At 53.8% G+C, this 18,618-nt stretch overlaps 1 protein-coding gene across 1 annotated transcript in view; it reads left to right on the forward strand.

The window, feature by feature from the left end:
* The window catches only part of ITGA9 (integrin subunit alpha 9), a 261,202-nt gene that overhangs the window by 66,194 nt on the left and 176,390 nt on the right, over window positions 1–18,618 (forward strand). Inside the window, exons 14-15 of the mRNA XM_059664393.1 lie at window positions 951–1,105; window positions 7,832–7,992. Coding sequence (XP_059520376.1) covers window positions 951–1,105; window positions 7,832–7,992 — 316 coding nt within the window. The remainder of the gene's footprint in view (window positions 1–950; window positions 1,106–7,831; window positions 7,993–18,618) is intronic.

The following is an 18,618-nucleotide window of genomic DNA, read 5'->3' on the forward strand; positions in this document are numbered from 1 at the left end:
CAGGCTTCCTTCCCTTCGAGCTGGTGTTGGTCCTCGCTCCCATCTGTCTTGTCCCCCTGGGCACTCTTGGAGGGGTCACCGTGCACAAGGAAGGTCATTGTTCTCCAGCCGCGAATGCCCCTTAATCTTGTTATGTCAGCCCAGTGCACGAAGGCCAGGGCCCCGTGGAGGTGAAGAGGTCTCTTTGTGAGGCCTGGCGGGGAGGAGAAGGTCAGGCCACAGCTTAGGTGAACGGCCCCTGAGCAGATGTTTGCCGGGAGAGCACAAGGGGCTGATCCGCTCCGGGGAGTCACAACAGGGATGCCCATCCATCAAGCACTGGGGGGCGGGCCGAGTCCGTGTGAAGAGAGGGGATGTTTATGGGGTTTCACTGAGGCCAGGCGGGTTGGTTCCATCAGCTCCGAAGTGCTTTGCTGTTAGCAGCTGGGACGCCTTTAGTCAAGGTCTTTCAGAAAAAATACTTAGTGGATTGATGGGAGTCACTGAAGGGGGAGGTCTGACCCACCGGTCGGGCCTGGAACTTCGCAGTTCGTGCTTCTAATGGCGGTGGAGGCTCCGGGGGTCCCGATTGTGCATCTGTTTCTCGGGTCGTGCCGGCGGCTGTCCAACTCCTCAGACATACTCATTTCTTCCTAAGGGAATGGAACTCGGAACCTAATTGGTGGCATTTTAACACCCGGTGGCCCGTTTATGGCTTCATCCAGATGTGCTTTGTTCACAAACAACCTGCCTTTCTTGTTGGGAAGCTAACGGTGCTTCATTTATTAGGAAGTAAGCCGAAGAACCAGAGAAAAGTACCGGCAGCGCAGCCGGGCCCTTGTCTCTTGGGCGACTTCACACGTAAAGTGCTGGGCTGAAGGCCTGGGATTTGTCCCGTCTGTTTAGTTCTTGTCCGGTTCTGGCAGCTGCTTGTCCCCACGACTGAGTCACCTTCCTCTCTTGACCCGCAGGGCGAGACCGGTCATCACGGTGGACGTCTCCATCTTCCTCCCCGTCTCCATCAACATCACGGCGCCCCAGTGTCGCGACGGACAGCAGCCCGTGAACTGCCTGAATGTCACCGCCTGCTTTCGCTTCCGCGGCAGGCACGTGCCCGGAGAAATCGGTAATGAGCCACCGAGTCAGGGATGTTTCCGAGTTCCCGCTGGCTGGGCTTCCCGCCTGGTTTTGCAGGCAGCAGGCCACAGATGTTCAGGAAAATGAACCGTAGTTCCATCTTCCCGGTAGAGGGAGACATGCAGAAATCTGCCCTGAAACGCGCCGGCAGTGGCATTACGGAAAGGTTGAGAAGGGTGATGGGCAGCCATTGTGGAAATGGACGGGATGTCAGATGGAGGTGGAAGGAAGTGTGTCAGGTGGCTGTGTGAATCCAGCTTCAGGTGGGGGTTCTGGAGTTGGGCATAGAAGGCAGCCCCCCCTGGCTCTGCACCATCGGGAAGGTCGGGTTTTCAGATGGAGGCGGGGTGAGGGGATGTCCAGGCCCCGGGCATCCTCCGCCCTCCTCCTAGACCAGCAGACGTGCTGCAGGCCGGCTCAGTGCCACGCCCAGGCCTCCGATGATGAGCCTTCCCCATTCTCGTCGCTGGTGGCTGCGGAGGAGCCGTGGTAGTGGTGGTGGTGGTGGTGGTGGCGGTGGTGGTGGTTTTGGCCACGAAGGCCTAGCACAGGAGTCTGCATATCCAGGGCTGGGAGTGTCAGCGAAGGGCTGCCTGTGGGCAGTGCAGCCTGGGTTGTGCGATAAAGAGGCACTGTGGGGAACTAGGCCTCCGGGACAGCGGTCGGAGTGGTGTCTGCAGTGGTACCAACCTGCCGCCACCTTCGGCCGCAGCTCCCCCCGGGGGATGGTTTGGGAGCCACAGCAGCTGGTGTTACTGCCTTGTCTCTGGTGGAGCTCACGCATAGGCACAGGGAGGGGGCCGCAGGGAAGGGACTCCACTCGCCTCTTCCCTTTCCGCGTTAGCAGTGGAAACCACAGCTCCCAGGTGGCCACAGGAGTGCTCAGGGCCAGCGGGTTAGTCACGCCCCGGGGGCTGCTGTGGCTTCTGGCCATACTGTGGGCACTCTAGAGGGTCGCTGTAGGGGTGAGTCTGCCCTGGCTCCGCAGGGGAGGGTCCAGTCAGGAAGACAGAAACCACAGCAGTTATTTTCACGAAGGGAGTGTGACGTTGGGGGTCGGTCCAGCAGGTCACAGAGGACCCGGCAGTAACTGCAGGAAGTAGCCACCCTGCTAGGTCTGCACCAGATGGTCTCCCCAGACCAGGTGCAGCAGCGGCACCTGGGATCCTATTAGAAATGCAAATTGTAACTGAATGAGACCCTCTGAGGGTGGGGCCCAGCAAGCCTCCGGGTGGCTTAGCTCTGAGCACCCCTGGTCACCTAGGGGAACCCAAGGAAAAGGTTTCACTTGGGGGGACCACTCTCTCGGGGACCTAGAAGCTGGGAGAAGAGCCCCTGCAAAGCTAGGACCTAAAGCTCGGAGGAGGGGCTGCTAGCTGGCGCTGCTGGTGTGTCTGAGGGGGTGCAGGGTGGCTGGCTGTGGGGGAAGAAACTGAAACTTGAATCAACCGCTGTTGGAGCCAGCTGCTGTGAGAAACGGATGCGGGGTTAAGCTGGTGGGGATGGAAAGCAGGCAGGACCTAGCGCGCCCCTTCTCCCTCCTCCAGCCTTGCAGCCCCTGCCCCCCAGCTCTTCATCTTGGCAGAGCCACACAGAGGGCGACTGGCAAAGAGGAAATGGGTTTGCCGAGCCCCTTCCCGGCACCGCAGAGTGAGGACAGATTTGGAGCTGAGAGACAACAGCTTCCAAAACCAGCCCAGTGGGTGTCCAGTCCCAGGGAGTTACTGAAGCGCCTGCTGGGTCAGTCAATCAGCAGATCCTTATTAAGCTCTTAAAAATGCTTGGTCCTGGGCGCGAAGCGGGGAAGAGGCCAGGCAAAGTCCTGTCCTCATGGAGCTTGCGATCGAGGGTGGGGAGAGGCAGATGATCCAGACAGAAACAGCCGATGCTGCTGCCTCTGGGTGTGTCTGAGCCCCTTTAGTGGCAGCCCCTTGGCTCAGTGTTGGGGTGCAGACACAGCGCTGAACTCCCAACAGCCTCAAGAACGGGTTTATGATGTATTGCATCGAGCAAGAGGTCTGCCCACCCCAAGTCTCATGAAACACTTCGTTCTTGGCTTGGGGAGTGGCCGTGGCTCCTCGGGGCGCTCCTGGATGCCATAAGTAAGGTGGTGAATGCTTTGCCCCCGAGGACTCTGTCCCTGACCCCTGCTGGCCACGCGGAAGCCTCCACCTGCCTGTCAGTCTCTGGAGGCCGAGAAGGAGCCAGCCATTCTGGCCTCCGACCTGAGTCCTTAGAGCAAAACCAGGGCGGGATGAGCCCTAAGTGGTTGTGTTTTGTGCTCTGATTCTGCAACCTGTGCTTCCATGGCTCTCAGTCAGCCTGGCAAAGCCAGGAGCACTCAGGGGTGCCTGCCCTCCCTCCAGACCAGCAGCTGGGCCCCAAGGTCATCCAAGCCAATGCAGGAAAACAGGGTTGAAACGGGGAGACTTGATCCCTCACCCTTCCTCTGGCTTTTGGGGTGCATTTGTCTTAGCTCCTTCCAGTTTCTCCAGGAGCATAGGGATGGGCTAATGAGGCAAATCCGTGTGAGATGAGGAATGGGACAACCTGGTGTGATAATCACCACTCCTTCTGTGGAAGCGGAAATCCTTGCCCTTCCTCTCCTGGGAGACCCTAAGGCAAGCATGTCAAACTCTCGGCCCACGGGCCGCATGCCTCGTTTATTGGGCCTGTGTTAGCCTTTGAGTTTGACATGCTTGCTCTAAGGGGACCTCAGAGTAACTGGAAGGAGAATGCATGGGTTGAATTTCACTGCTGAAATCACGTTTTGACGGAACAAGGGAAGGAGTCAACTTGCTGGGAGAGACCAGAGCCAGGGCTGATGCGAGACAGCTGGCCCCCTCCTGGTCCAGGGGGGCCCCCGGGAGCCAGCTGGGGGCAGGGGCAGGAGGCGGCTGGAAGTGGTACTTGGGGCTGATCAGCTTTTCCATCAACATGACATCATTGGACATGGCATGGACACAAGCTGCCAGGAGGCAAACCTGCAGACGTGAGAGGTGCTGTTGGGGAGGGTCCTAATCAGAACCAGCACCCTCCGGGGGGGTGCGGCTGGCTGGACTGCCTGCAGCGGGGCACCCTCCCCCATGGCCCAGCGCCCTCACCGAGCGGGCTGATTGGCTGCTTCTGCAACGTCTTCTCCCCTTCTCAGGGGCTCCCTTTCAGACACACGTGGGGTGGGTGCCGTTGAAAACTGCCAGCCACGCTCAGGGCTTCCGCATGGGCTACACTTCTTCCTGCCACCCTGGCAGCTCCGAGACCTCCTCCCTCAGGCTGGGTTTCCATCCTTACGTCTCCTGGGGGGCTGCTTCCTTCTAGGAGAGAGAGTTTGACACGGAGGGAACTTCTGTTTGTGTAATTTAAAACGTCAAAGTAAATTTTAAATCGAGGAGAAGCACTAAGTAGGCGATCCTTAAAGATGAAAAGCTTCCAGAATGCCGGCGCTCGGGAGTTGGAGGATTGGGCCTGTCTGCGACCGTACGCTGGAGCATTTGAGAAGAGTCTGGCCGGTGAACGTGCCGCCATGCCCACGTGCACCTCGAGCAGGCGTGGCTGTGGTCCTCGGCCTGGTCTCTGAGCTGCTTCTCCCATCCCTTGAGTCGCAGGAGGGACGGGTTGCGTCCGCGATTCTGCAGTGAGACGAGGCTCTGCGGACTGAAGTTGGCCTTTGTCAGGTGGCCAGCACAGTGCTTGGCACATGTTGAAAGCTGAGCCCATTCCCTTTTCCTGACTTGCCCCGTTTTAATTCGGATCCTTCCAGAAGCAGAGCCTGGAGTCAGGGACTCGGGGGCACGTGGCTGATGCAGGAGGGTGACCCCAGGAAGCACCAGTAGGAAAGGGGGACAGTGAGACAGGAAGGGAAGGCAGCGGCGCCCGTCAGGGTTCCCCAGAGAAACAGAACACGAGGATGGGTGGCTCTGGAAGCGGAATGCCTTCTTTTTCGGGGGGAACTTCCGTCTTCTTTTGCTTTAGGTCTTCGGCTGATTAGGTGAGGCCCACCCACGTTATGGAGGGCAATCTGCTTTATTCGCTTTGTACTGATTTAAATGTTAATCTCATCTAAAAAAACAAAACACCTTTGTGGTGGCATCCCGATTGGTCTTTGACCAAGTATCTGGGTAACTGTGGCCCAGTCGAGTGGACACACAAGCCATCATCACAGCTGCCACACAGAAGGTGTGTGGCTGAGCACGTCTCCGCCGTGGGCTGGAGGTGAATTCTGCGGGGGACCCTGGGAGGCAGGGTGGAGCGCCCCTCCCAAGGGACGAGGGAGCTGGGTCATGCTGTCCTGAGGGCTGCTCTGGGCACTGGAGCCTTGGGGTGCCCCCGGCCTGTCCTGCACCTGGGCAGAGCCACCAGAAAGCCCTTGGGAAAGGGGGTGCAGGTGCTGGCAGGGGCAAGTCAGGCTGGACAGCGGAGACGCGGGAAAAGCCAAGAGGATGTGGGTGGGGCCCTGCTATGATCCGCTCTGTTTTCCTGTGTTCATTTCCGCCCAGGTTTTCTCCGAGCTCAGCCAGCTCGCTGCCGGCAAGATGGGTCAAACCTGTGCTCTCTGCATGGTCATCCTTCCCGAGGGAGGGTCCCCACAGCACTGTCACCTGGGAGGACGGCCCGGGAGGGAGCTGCCCAGAGGCCCCAGTTGGCAGCTGCCACCACCACAGTGGTGGTTTGCCAAGGCCTCCGGCTCCTCTTCCATCGATGACACCCACCTCTAGCTCCGATCTTGCTAAACAGAACTAGGACACTCATTTCACTGACACTTGTCCTTTCTTACTGTGTGGCTGTTGCTGAGATTAGTGGTGACCAGTAAAAAGGAAATTGGCCGGAGTTCAGTTCTAGATCTTTGTGCCTGTTTGGCTGTGTGCTCAAAAAGGCGAGGTGTGTTTTTTGTCAGCCGTATAAGAAATGCACCAAGAACCCGGGTAGGAGTAGCCACATGGCAGACCAGGGAGGTCTAGATCCCGCCCTGAGGTGCATGGCTCTCTGGCCTGGAGCAAGTCTTGTTCGCTTTTGAGGCCTCAACTCCTCATCTGAAAAATGAGGGTTTGGACTAGGTGGTCCCTAGGATTGCCCCGAACACTTGACGTTCTACGCATGCACCCCATTTTCCGCTGTTGTCGGCAAGGGAGTCGGGGTGTCTCTCTTGCACAGGCTCCTGTGTGTTGTCTGCTGAAGTACTTTCCCACAGGCATTCTTTTCCTCTTAATAGTGTCTCCGGGATGATCTAGGTCCCAGGTCGCTCCTGGGGACCCAGCCTTGCCGTGGACATCAGCTGTTTGCTGCAAGAAACAAGTTGGGGCAGACTGGCCCTTGCTGCCCAGGAATCCGCCAGCTTGGCCTGGCAAGACGCCTGAGATGGCAGAGGCCCAGGGAAACCATTAAATGCATCAAAAACATGCCCGGTGGCAGCTGCAGAGTGCCAGCCCAGGTCACTCTCCTCTCTTCTGTTCCATGCCTTCCCTGGTGGCTGAGCCCTGTGATGGGATTCAGAGCTGGAGCCATCCGGGTGCCTGGCCTCCCAAATGTCAGTGCCCATGGGCGTGAGGATGCCAGAGCCCAGCTTCCAAGAGACGCGGGGGGGGGGGGGGCAGGGTTCCCCATTGCACAGCAGTCTCATATGGTCACTTACGGACAGAAAGTTCCTTTTCTCTCACTTTGCAAATGTCATATCCCACAAAGCAGCTAAAAATGAAGTGGAACAAAGGGGCTGACCTCTGAAACGGGGTTCTTTGGTACAGATGAGCAGTGAAATAGGCCTGTTGATACTAGTGCCATATTTACCTACTAAAACACATTGTCCTATATTTTCTAACAGACTCAAATAACAGAGGCGGAACGAACCTTTGGGGTTCATCCAATGGGCATTCTTTATTGTGACCATTTTTTTTTAAAGTCCCAGATTGTGTCCTAGCAGGCTCTGCCCGCTGGCATTACACACAGAGGGGTAAGTGATGAGTTTGGCTCTGCAGGAGGGCACCTCATACATGCCCCACGGCGGTCATGGTTTTGTTAGAATGGTAGGCACTCTACAATGTGTGATTCCCGCATGTGGCTGCCTGGGAAGAAAGCTTCAGACTGTGAGTGAGGCTCTCACTCTGAGTGTCAGTTCTGTGAGGACGGGGGTTTGGTCTGTGTGGTTCACCAGTGTGTCCCCTGTACCCCGCAGTGCCTGGCACACGGTCTGTACCCAGTGGTGCACATCCCAGTGGACAGAGTGATTATAGAGCACGACCTAACGCCTGCGATGTGAGTCGGAAATGAGTGGATAATTCCTCCCTTGTGCTGGGCATAGATCCCATTGCTTTGTAGAAGTCACTACGACAGGCAGCCTGATCTTTTGAGCACCTCCTAGTGCTGTTCTGTGGGTTCGACGGGGTGTCCGCTTGGCAGGACACTGATCGCGTTGAGCACAGCGGATTGTTGACGCGGGTCTTGGTGGCTCAGTTGATAGTTCATGAGGTTTAAATCGGGGGGAGCCACGGAGTGTGATGCACCGAGGCTCGTCAGGAAGGCCGGGGACCCCTGGTCGTCTCTGGATTCTGCCAGCACCTGGCTGTATGCTTCTCGCCAAGGAGGTGTAGGCCCAGGCAACAGGCCCCCGTGCAGCGGAGGGTTAGGTGTCTGAGATGCCCTCGTGATCCTGTGAGGAGGCGTGGAGCTGGCTTGACCCTGTGTTGTCTGTCCTCCCTGACATTTCGACCTTATGTATTGGCAGGTCTGAATTACGTTCTGACGGCGGATGTGGCGAAAAAGGAAAAGAGCCAGCTGCCCCGGGTCTACTTTGTGCTGCTGGGAGAGACCGTGGGCCAGGTCTCGGAGAAGCTGCATCTGGCGCACATGGAGGAGACGTGTCATCACTACGTGGCGCACGTGAAGGTCAGTCCTGCTTTGCATCCTCCGCCTTGGAGGTCTGCACATGTGCACGTGGGACTGTGGAAGCTGCGTTCGCTGTGCATTGCGTGTGCTCTGACGTCCAACCTTGTCACGAGCAGGAGAACATTCCTTTCTTCTTGTTTTAAAGTTTGAGTCTGACAGCCCTTTATTTATATTATCGTGCTGGTCTCGGTCCCCGAGGGGTGTGTTGGTGGGTGAGCCAGGAGAGCAGTCACCCTCTCTGTCTTTGACTTGTTCTTTTGGGAGGTTTCTCTTCCTCTCACCTCGAGGAGGCTCAGTAATCTTCTCAGAGGAGAGTCACAGAAGCACATGCTTCTGGGTCTGCAGTGATGCTGGATCGCACTGCACCTGATGCCCGCTCAGTGGTCCACTACGTGTTATCTCAGAGTCATGGGTAAGGCGTTTTAAAACTGGTTGGACTAGATTTTTCTCCCTTGGACTAGGTTTTTCTCCCCGGATTACTTTCTGTTTATTTTAGGAGTGCATTCTTTTGGCTTCTTTCCCCTCTCACTCTAAATAAATGCTCAAATGCTTTTCTCCTCTTGAAATTGTTTGTTAAATACACTTTGCTGCTAATTCAGGAGGCCAGCCTTTGATTAGCTACAGAGTGGGCCCTGTGTAGGCAGGCAATGGCAGGGTGGGAATCTTGGTTATGCCAGGGCTGAGGAATGACCAGCCACTGACGCACAGGCAGAGAGCACAGGAGGTGGGAGGACCCCTGTGATCCAGGCCACATGGGAGGTGAAATGAAAGTGGGCTTTGGAGTCTCACAGACCCAGTTGGTGTCCAGTCGGATGAATGCATTGACTTCTCTGTGTCTCAGTTTCTGCAACTCTAGAATGGGCACAGTAGCCCTAGCTGGTTTGGCTCAGTGGACAGAGCATCATCCTGCAGACTAAAGGGTCCTGGGTTCCATTCCGGTCAAGGGCACATTCCCCGGGTTGCGGGCTCAATCCCCAGTCGGGGGCATGTAGGAGGTAGCCGATCATTGGTTTCTCATCATTGATGTTTCTCTCTCTCTCCTTCTCCCTTCCTCTCTGATATCAATAAAATATATTTAAATGAATAAATAAAATGGGCACAGTAATACTTACCTTGAAAGGTGGTTGTAAGAATTAAACAGTACAGGATGAATATACTTACAGAACCTTGCATTGAGCCTGAACACAGCAGATGCTAAGTAAGCATCCTTATCATTTGTTTGGGCTATATGTAATTGCCAATATTCTAACAGTCTTAACTTACAAAAATGGCAATTTCATGTAGTTTAACCTAATATTATTAGCCAGTGACTTTCTGACGATCGCAAAAATAGTCCACAGATTAGGGATGAAGTGTCATTCTATTATTGCCCTAAGTGCCAGAGCGGGAGGATAACAGCTGCTTTTAGATGTTTCTGGGTTGTATATAGAGAAATGGGGCACACATCCATGGCACTTGGCCTGGCCCAGAGCCCATGAGGTCCATGCCCCTGAGAGGCCTTTCACTGGGGCTGGGTTACGTCTCCTGCCAGGACTCGTGCTGGGACCTGCCCAGACCCACTGCCCGAAGGACCGGGTGAAAGCCATTTATGAAACAGTTCATCCCGCCCTTAAAAGCCCTCAGGATGGATGACCCAGCAGCTGAAGGTAAGCATTATCATTTGGTTGGGCAAATGCAATAATAGAATGACACTTCACCCTTAATCTGTGGACTATTTTTGCTGTTGTCAGAAAGCCACTGGCTCATAATATTAGGTTACACTACATGGAGTTGCCATTTTTGTAAGTCAAGAAGACTGTTAGAATATTGGCAATTACATATAGCTCAATCAAATGATAATAAAGCTTAGCACCTGCTGTGTTCAGGCTCCATGCAGGGTCCTTTAAGTGTACTCATCATGTAATGCTTCATTCTTGCAACCACCTTTCAAGGTAAGTAAACCTGCCCATTTTAGAGACTCTGAAACTGAGACCCAGAGCGGTCAGTGTATTCGTCTGATTGGACACCAAGTGGCTCTGTGCGACTCCAAAGCCCACATTCATTTCACTTACCACATGGTCTGGGTCACAGGGGTCCTTCCACCTCCGGTGCCCTCTGCCTCTGCCTGTGGGTCAGTGGCTGGTCATTCCTCGGCACCGGGCACTCCCAGAGCACACCCTTGCCTTTCACCCCCTGGATCCGTCCCCTCCCCCAAGGCATGTTACCTGTACCCTTCTCTCTCCTAAGCTCTAAGGGCCCTTTCTTTTGCCTCTGTAACTTGTTTCCTGAGCCCCTATCTTCCCCGCTCACTCCTACCTCCGTGACTTTCTAAATAAGTTTTCTCTTATAAAAATAAACCAATAAAACAGTTCATGCTCCTGTTAAGCCAACCAGCCACCTACCTCTCTAGGTGTTACTTTGCTTTGGCTTGGGGGTGCGAGGTGCTCATCACAGGCTCACATTCTAACATGGCCTGGTCTTAGGTACTTGTGCTTGGTCTCTCTGTACTTCCTGGAGGCGGGGCATCTTCCCTGGGACTTCCTGCTGTCTCCCTCTCATGCTGTCCTTCAGGGCTCTGGGGCTTCTTGCTTTGGCTGAGAGATAGGGTGGCACAGAGCTGGCCAGGCCTCTGCAGAGTGCCCTTGGGGAACAGCGACCCCGAGGTGCGGGCCAGAGGCAGCCTCCCAGGGTTCCCTGAGGAAGAGCAGGGCGGCCAGAGGCCTTCCTCCTGCCACTCCCTGACATCCAGGGCAGCCAGATTGAGCAAATTAGACTATAGGGTTTCTGGTTAAAGCTGCGTTTCAGATAAACAACAAATGATTTTTTTAGTATAAGTACATCCCAGATAGTGCATGTGATACACCTCTATTAAAATATATTTGTTGAAATAGTTATGAGGATGCCAAGTACAACACGGGGGATCAAGTCACTACTAATACTGTAATGGCTGTGTAGAGTACAAGGTGGGTACTGGCCATACCAGGGGGAACACTTTGCAAAGTATAGGATTGTCTCTAACCCTACCCTTGGAACTCATACAAAACAATACTGAATGGTAACTGTAATTGAGAAACAAAATGAAAAAAAGCTAAAATTTAATAAAATGTATCTGTTGTTTATCTGAATTCAGATTTAACTGGGCGTCCTGTTGGGAGGCGCACCCTATCCGTCGCCTCCCACCCCACGCGTCACACTTTTCCGTTCAGTGCAAACGTGGCTGAGGAGAGGCGAGAGTGTGAGGTGGTGCTAGAGCGTGGAGGCTGAGGCTAGGGCTCAGGCGTGCAGAGCTGGCGTCGACCTTCCTGTGATTGCCTGCGTCACGGTAGGGAACAGCAGTGAACTTGGACCTGGCGAAATGCGGATATAGTTTATTGCTTGACCATTTTTTCATGCAGGGAGATGGGGGTGGGTGGCTACATCAGAAAGGCATGAGCCCTGAGGCATTGATGGTTTGAGGCAGCATCCTTGTTAAGCAGAACTCAAGGTGTATGATAATTTCTTGCCACAAGGAGAGGTGTGTGTGTGTGTGAGTGAGTGTGTGAGTTTCTACTAGTATTGTCTGGGTCCTAGCAGAGGACCCTGGTCATGGCCAAGTAAGCCAGTGAGGGTGAGCGCTAATGAGCTGGCGGGCTGTCTGCGGTGTGGCCCAGCTGGCCTGGCCTGTCGTTCCTCCAGATGTGGGGAAACAGCTGTGGAGGCCAGGGCACTTGTGGGGCCGAGACAGGCAGCAAGGCTGGGGGGAGGATCACCGCCTGGCTGCCTCCGGGAGCAAGGACTGGGAGCTGGTTGTCACAGCCCGAGAGCTCGGCGCAGCCTTTGCCTCCAGTGGAGCCTGTCGGAGGGTGTAATAGACAGCGGAGGAAGATAAATAAAAGCGCTGGCTTATCGCACACCATATGGCCGGCAGACAGTGAGGCAGGCCGGGCGGGCGGGCGGGCGTGTTTTGTTTAGGCTATCTTTAGGTTCTTTTTTCTTTTTTTCTTTAAGCCTGTTCCAATCTTTTTTCCCCCCTTCCTCCTTTCCCTGGTTTTTATTCCTTATATGGTGATTAGGATCTCCATCCAAGAGGACTGCCCGGGCTACACCTGCCTCCGGGCTCGCCGCTTGGCCTGTGTTTTGTTCTGTTTGTGCCCCTGGTGGGGCCTCCAGGACATACAGGGTTTGGGGATGAGTCCCCTCCTCCTGTGGCTGCCAGTTCCATTCTCAGGGCCTCCCTGTGGTCATCAGCGCCGAGGCCCGTCCAGTTGCTTCCTGGGCCTCTCTGCCTCACAGCCCACGTGCCTCACTTTTCCTCCTCTCCTCCCCCCAAACCAGCCCCGTGTGGGGGACAGGCCCCTTCTGGTGAGGGGGCTGGAAACCTTTGTGAATCCCCATGGTCAGCAGGCCACACACCACCCGTCAGCCTCAAGGCTTTCTCCACCACGTGGCCTCAGTTTACCTTCCTAGCCTCTCTGAATCACATGCGCCCTGGGCTCTGGTCCAGGTGAACTGGCCCTTTCCTCCTGGGACGTGCCCTGTGCTTCCTGTCGTGGTCCTAGGGCTCACTCCAGTGTCTCTGGCTCTTCGGTCGTCAGAGACCCAGTGTTTTTGTTTTTGATAGGCTTGTACTGATTTCAGAGAGAGGAAGAGAGAGGGAGAGATAGAAACATCAATGAGAGAGAAACATCAATCAGCTGCCCCCCTGCACGCCCCCTACTGGGGATCGAGCCTGCAGCCCTGGCATGTGCCCCGCCCAGCTGGGAGTGGAACCATGACCTCCTGCTGCCTGGGATAGTGCTCCACCAACTGAGCCACAACCGGCATATTTTTTTTCTTTAAATCAGCTGACTTCCAGCCTCAAATAAAGTAATTTAAAACAGAAACGCTGTACCCCCCTGTAAGCAGAAAACCAATTATCGCATGCCAAAATAGAAAGTAATGGTAAAAATAAATACGTCGAAGACACAACAACGTCATTGAATTCTAACTGGATTTCATTGTTTGCCAAGTGTCTGAAGAAGCAGCCTGCTCTCGTGTTAGGAGGGGAGGCTATGGCGTGCTCGGGAAGCACGGAGCGCACACTGGCACCGCTCTGGAACTTTCTCCCTGGTGCAGTCAGAGGACTCCAGGGGAATCACTTTCAAACATGGCAGGCCTTTTGTAGAGCAGTGCCTATGGGCCGTGGAAACCACGCCCTGAGCCCCGTTTGGGAAGCATCCGGTCAGGGCGGGGCCTGCTCAGGTCTCTGTGGACCTACAGCTGGGAACCGGTGGCATGAGATGATGGAGCAGAGAGTTTTGGATGCATGGCCGACGCTGAAGAGTCCATACGAGTGTCTTGTCATTACCGCACCGTTCTCTGGTCCTTAGGCATTGACCTGGGTGCTAGCTGTGCTCCATCCCGGAGTCCTGCACGACCCCCGAGAAAGCCAGCCCTTTGGGAGGTCAGGCGCTTAGGTCTCACGGGCCAACTGGAGCCTCCTCAGGAGCCAGGAAACCAGGGGGACAGCGCTGAGTCTATGCAGGGACCAGCCCAGGCCAGGCCCAGGGCGGGGTCAGTGGCATCATTCCCAACTGTGAGGATGAGTGACACCCCAGCTAGAGGCCTGCAGAAACCTTTGGTGAGCAAAACCACGCGCCAGCCACGGCGAAGGGAGCCGGTAATAAGGACGAATGCGAAAAGGAAGAAAAGCCACTCCAGGGTCGACAAGGGGCCGGAAAAGCTCAGCGGCTCTCTGAGGAGCTGCAGATGTCCCGAAGGCTGTGCTTTTATGTGGCGGGAGGAACTGTCAAGGGAGCTTGAACCGGAAGTTGCTACAGCTGCTTTGTCACTTGTGGGGGCAGATGGCCATCCTGGTGTGGCGAAGGGCAGGGCATCACACTGGCCACCATATCTTACGATGAGAACTTTTAAGACCTACTCTCCTAGCAGCTTTCAAATCTATAAGACGGTATTGTTAACTGTAGTCACCCTGGTGTACATGGCATCCCCAGGACTGCCTTTGTCACTGTACCTTTTGACCACTTTTATCCATCTTCCCGGTCCCCTCCTCTGGCAAGCCTCAATTCGTTCTGCTTAGGAGTTTGGTTTTGCTTTTTTTTTTTTTTTCCTTTAGATTTCACATATACGTGAGATCATAGGGTGTCTTTCTTCGCCTGACTTATTTCACTTTTCGTAAATGCCGCTTTAATAATGGCATGTCTAACCACAGACTCATAAACCTTCTGAAAATTTAACAGTTGGCTCCTGCAAGCCAGCCACAGGGAGCTCCCCGCTCCGTAACCATGGTATCCGTTGTGTTTGTTACTGAGTTGCTCGTATCACTCAAGTCATGCCTTACCCACCAAGATGTTTTGATTAGCGGAGTCCTTTTCTTCTTGTTTCCTGTGGCTTTTTCAGTTGGCTAAGAATAGGAAAGTAAGCCTGTGGGGTCAGTTTCACCACCAGGCCGTAGCTTTACTATCTGCACGTTTGGTTCAGGGGCACTCTGTATTTTGACTGAAATTATTAGGTGGTTTAATAGTTTCCATTTAAAATAATGAAAAAGATTTTTTTAAAAATCGAGCAAGCCCGGCTGGTGTGGTTTGGTGGTTGAGCGTCGACCTATGAACCGGGAGGTCACCATTCGATTCCCCATCAGGGCACATGCCCAGGTTGCAGGCTCGGTCCCCAGTAAGGGGCATGCATGAGGCAACTGAGCAATGATTCTCTCTCATCCTTTTTTTTCCCCGAAAAGCATCATTTTATTAGCAAAATTCTGGAAGCTGGCCCAGCAATAATAAAACAGCTCCTATCATGGAACATCACTGATGTTTCCATCTCTCTCTCCCGCTCTGAAATCAGTAAAAATATATTTTAAAAAATAAAAATAAAAATTGATCAAGTTCACTATTCCTCATCCCTCATACGTGTTGAGGTTCTGTTCAGCAACCCTCTACACTCCAAAGAGTAATGAAGAGCTGATTGTTGAGCTGCGTGGAGGAGGGGAGGGGCCTGGTGAAGGGAACTGTTTGAACCCCCGGAGTCTCCTCAACTCTTGAGACTGAAACTGGCCCAGTGCTGATCAGTGCAGGACGGACTGGCGGGGTACTGCCGGGCACCCCCCCCCCGCCCCCCGCTTGGGTGACCTCTAATTTTAAGAATGGGGAGTTTGCTGATTGTAGTGAGTGGGATGGTAGAAGGGGGTTCTCTCACTGGCAGCCAGGGATGCCCCCACAAGGAAGAGACCCCCCTTCCAAATAGCTGTCTGCAGGTGGTTGGCCCTGTGTCATGAGAGCTGGAATAGTGGTGGGCAAAGGAGAAAAAACGATCCATGTGTGTCCTAGCAGTTTTGTGTGAAGAGAGTGATATAAAACTGCTTCTTTTTATAAAAGCACTAGAGGCCCGGTGCACGAAATTTGTGTGTGGGTAGGGTCCCTAGGCCTGGCTGGCGATCAGGGTCTTCCTGCTGCCGGCTAGGGCCTTCCTTCCCTGGCTGCTGGCTGCCAGCTGGGGCCTTCCGTCTTTCCACGCCACCTCCTGGTGATCAGCACACGTCATAGCGAGCGGTCGAACTCCAGGTCGGCCAAACTCCCTAGGGGACAATTTGCATATTAGCCTTTTATTGTATAGGATTAGGGTCTGGCCAGTGTAGCTCAGTGGTTGAGCGTCGACCAGGAACCAAGAGGTCACCTGGTCAGGGCACATGCCTGGGTTGCGGGCTCAATCCCCTATGGGGAGTGTGTAGGAGGCAGCCGATCAGTGATGTTTCTCTCTCATCGATGTTTCCATCTCTCTATTCCTCTCCCTTCCTCTCACTCTAAAAATCAATAAAAACACATTTAAAAGTAAATAAAATAAACGTATCAGGGCAGTGCATATAACAAGAAAATCCGTAGTACCATAACAGTGGTAATAGCTCTTTCACCGAACATTTAGTATGTGGTTTTCTGTGCACATTTAGTCATTCTAAGAACCTGATGACATTATTATTATACATAAAATGATATTTATTATAATGACATATACTTCTACAGAGTAAAATAAAACCCCATTGTAGAGTTGACGAATCTCAGACTGTGAGCCTTTCCCGTACTCAAGGCCTCACGGCTGATCAGCAGCAAAGACTTGAATCCCATTTGGCAACTTAATAGTTCTGCCTCCTGGAACAGATTACATAATCTTAACACCACGCCCACAAGAAAGGATGGTCACCGTCATTACCATTCACAAGTTGTCTGAGGGCCTGCGGACCGGAAGGCCCTGGCTCTGGGAGGTCTATCTTCAGCCAATTGGTCCTGGGTTTCCCATGTCAGTCCAAGAACTGTATTCCCAACTGCTGCCACATGTGTCGTATCTGATGTGCCCTGTGGCTAGAGCAATGTTTCTCAACCTTCCTAATGCCGCAAACCTTTAATACAGTTCCTCATGTTGTGATGATCCCTAATTTCATTGTTACAAATTGAACATAATTAAAGCATAGTGATTAATCACAAAAACAATATGTAGTTATATATGTGTTTTCCAATGGTCTTAGGTGACCCCTGTGAAAGGGTCGTTCGACCCCCAAAGGGGTTGTGACCCACAGGTGGAGAATCGCTGGGCTAGAGGGAAGCTCAGGTGTGGGTTTGTGAGCCCCGGGCCAGGGAGGGGCAGTGGGTGGAGTTTCCTCTTTCCTCCTCTTTGATCTTTCCCTTGGTCTTTGGCCTCAACCATTTAAAAAGATAAATGTCATTTAATCCTCGCTTGAGGAACTCGGAGTCTGGTTCATGCATGCTGCCCACCAGCTTGTGTGTACATGGCGGGTGCCAGGCTCTGCCGGGTGCGGGGAAAGGAGGACCAGGGCCCGCCTCTGAGAAGCTCAGGTTGTTTCACACCCGCATTTGGGGCCCTGGCCGGTTTCCAGTTTGCCCCTTGTGCCTCCCGCTTCTCTATTTTCCGTTCGCTTCTACACGCATCACTGATATAGTGGCCCATGCCCAGGCGTGCCTGGGACAGGCCTGGTTTACACGTGTGGGCCCAGCAGAGCCATGAATAGTTACCCTTTCACTCTCAAAGCGTCCCCGTTTAGATGGCAGATTACGTGTGCCACTGCATTTATTGAGCGCCCGCTATGTGCCAGGTACTGTGCTGATCCCTGGGGGAGATGGCGAACAGCAAGACACAGCCCCTGCGTCCAAGGAACGCTTGGTCTCTTGGCCTCCGTTCTGAAAGCCATGGCTTGGCCTAGTTGGGCAGCCTCATGCCGTCAGATTCCTTGCATTTGCTCTTGTTGCTCCCTTCCCGCTAGCATTACCCGTGCAAACCTTACCTCCCTCTCCAGGATGGCGGCCCGGCACCCTGATTCCTCTCCCCGCTTCCTCCTTTCACACACCCCCTGCTCCCCTCCTCACCCCCCCACCCCATGGGCTCTGGACTTTCTTCCCAACCGTGTTCCTTGCCGTCTGTCAGCTCGGGCCATCATAGCAAAGTGCTGCACACACTGGTGGCTTAAAGGACAGATTTAGTTCTCACAGTTCTGGAGGCTGTAAGGCCAGGGTCAAGGTGTCGGCAGGTTTGGTTTCTCCTGAGGCTTCTCCTTGGCCTGCAGATGGCTGCTTGCCCCCTGCGTCCTCCCGTGGTCTTCCCTGTGTGCTTGTCTGTGTCCTCATCTCCTGTTCTTATAAGGACACCCCTCACGTTGGATTGGGGCCCACCCTGATGAACCCATTTTAACTAAATTACCTCCTAATGACCCTGCCTTTGGGTGCAGTTCCCTTCTGAGGTTCTGGGGTTTAGGACTTCCACAGAGGAATTTGGGGAGGACCAAGCCAGCCTTTCACACGCTGGGACTTGCTTTGTGTCTCTCCTATGGGATGAGCAGCGCTTTGAGGGCAGACAGCTGACGACATTTGGTTCTGTCACCCTGGGCCATGCCTAATATGGAATAGGACCGCCGAAACGCTCGTCAAATGACTGATGAGGTTCCAGTGTCATTTCACCCTCACCGTCCATTTCGAAGGATGAGGAAAGTTACTGGACTGAACTTCAAAGGGGATTTTTGTTTCCTGAGGTAATGATCCAATGTTTCTGATCCTGGAAAGATGTTGGTAGATGAGACCATAGGAACACACACGCATGCACTCACACACGCACACAACATAACCATTTTTGGGGTCCTTTAAAAAACAAGGGATTGCTTTCTGGCTCATCTCTCTCTTTGGGTATAGATGTAATCCAGGGAGAAGGCAACGTCCAGATATTTACCCCATCGCATCAGCGTGGGGATAAAATGAGACCTGTTTAGAAAGGGCTAAGCTCAGCACGCTGGAAAATATGCAGACTCGTACGTGAGAATCCTCCCTACGTCTGCTGGGCTGGAGTTTCTAGGCAGGTGTCTCCCCTCCCCTTTTAGCCCTTTGTGGGTTTGCTGATTATTTGTTTAAAACCCCAAACCCACCAGATGGTGATTGTGGAGTCGCATGGGCACCCTGTCCCACGTGCTGAACTTGCCTTGGAAGGAATGAAGGGAGGCCTGAACACTTGCAGGAAACGGTTCAAGGCTGTAGCGTCTTTAAAAAACCACACAGAGCAGTCGCCCTGTGTGTAGTCAGCTCTGTGGCTCGCGGGGATGCCTGGCGGCAGGAAGTTGATTCAATCGGCGGGGGGCCAGGCCTAGGCCCCGGGTAGTGGTGACCCCGTCCTTCTGTC

This window comes from Myotis daubentonii, chromosome 14 (assembly GCF_963259705.1).
Source record: "Myotis daubentonii chromosome 14, mMyoDau2.1, whole genome shotgun sequence".
NCBI classification, from domain to species: Eukaryota; Metazoa; Chordata; class Mammalia; order Chiroptera; family Vespertilionidae; genus Myotis; species Myotis daubentonii.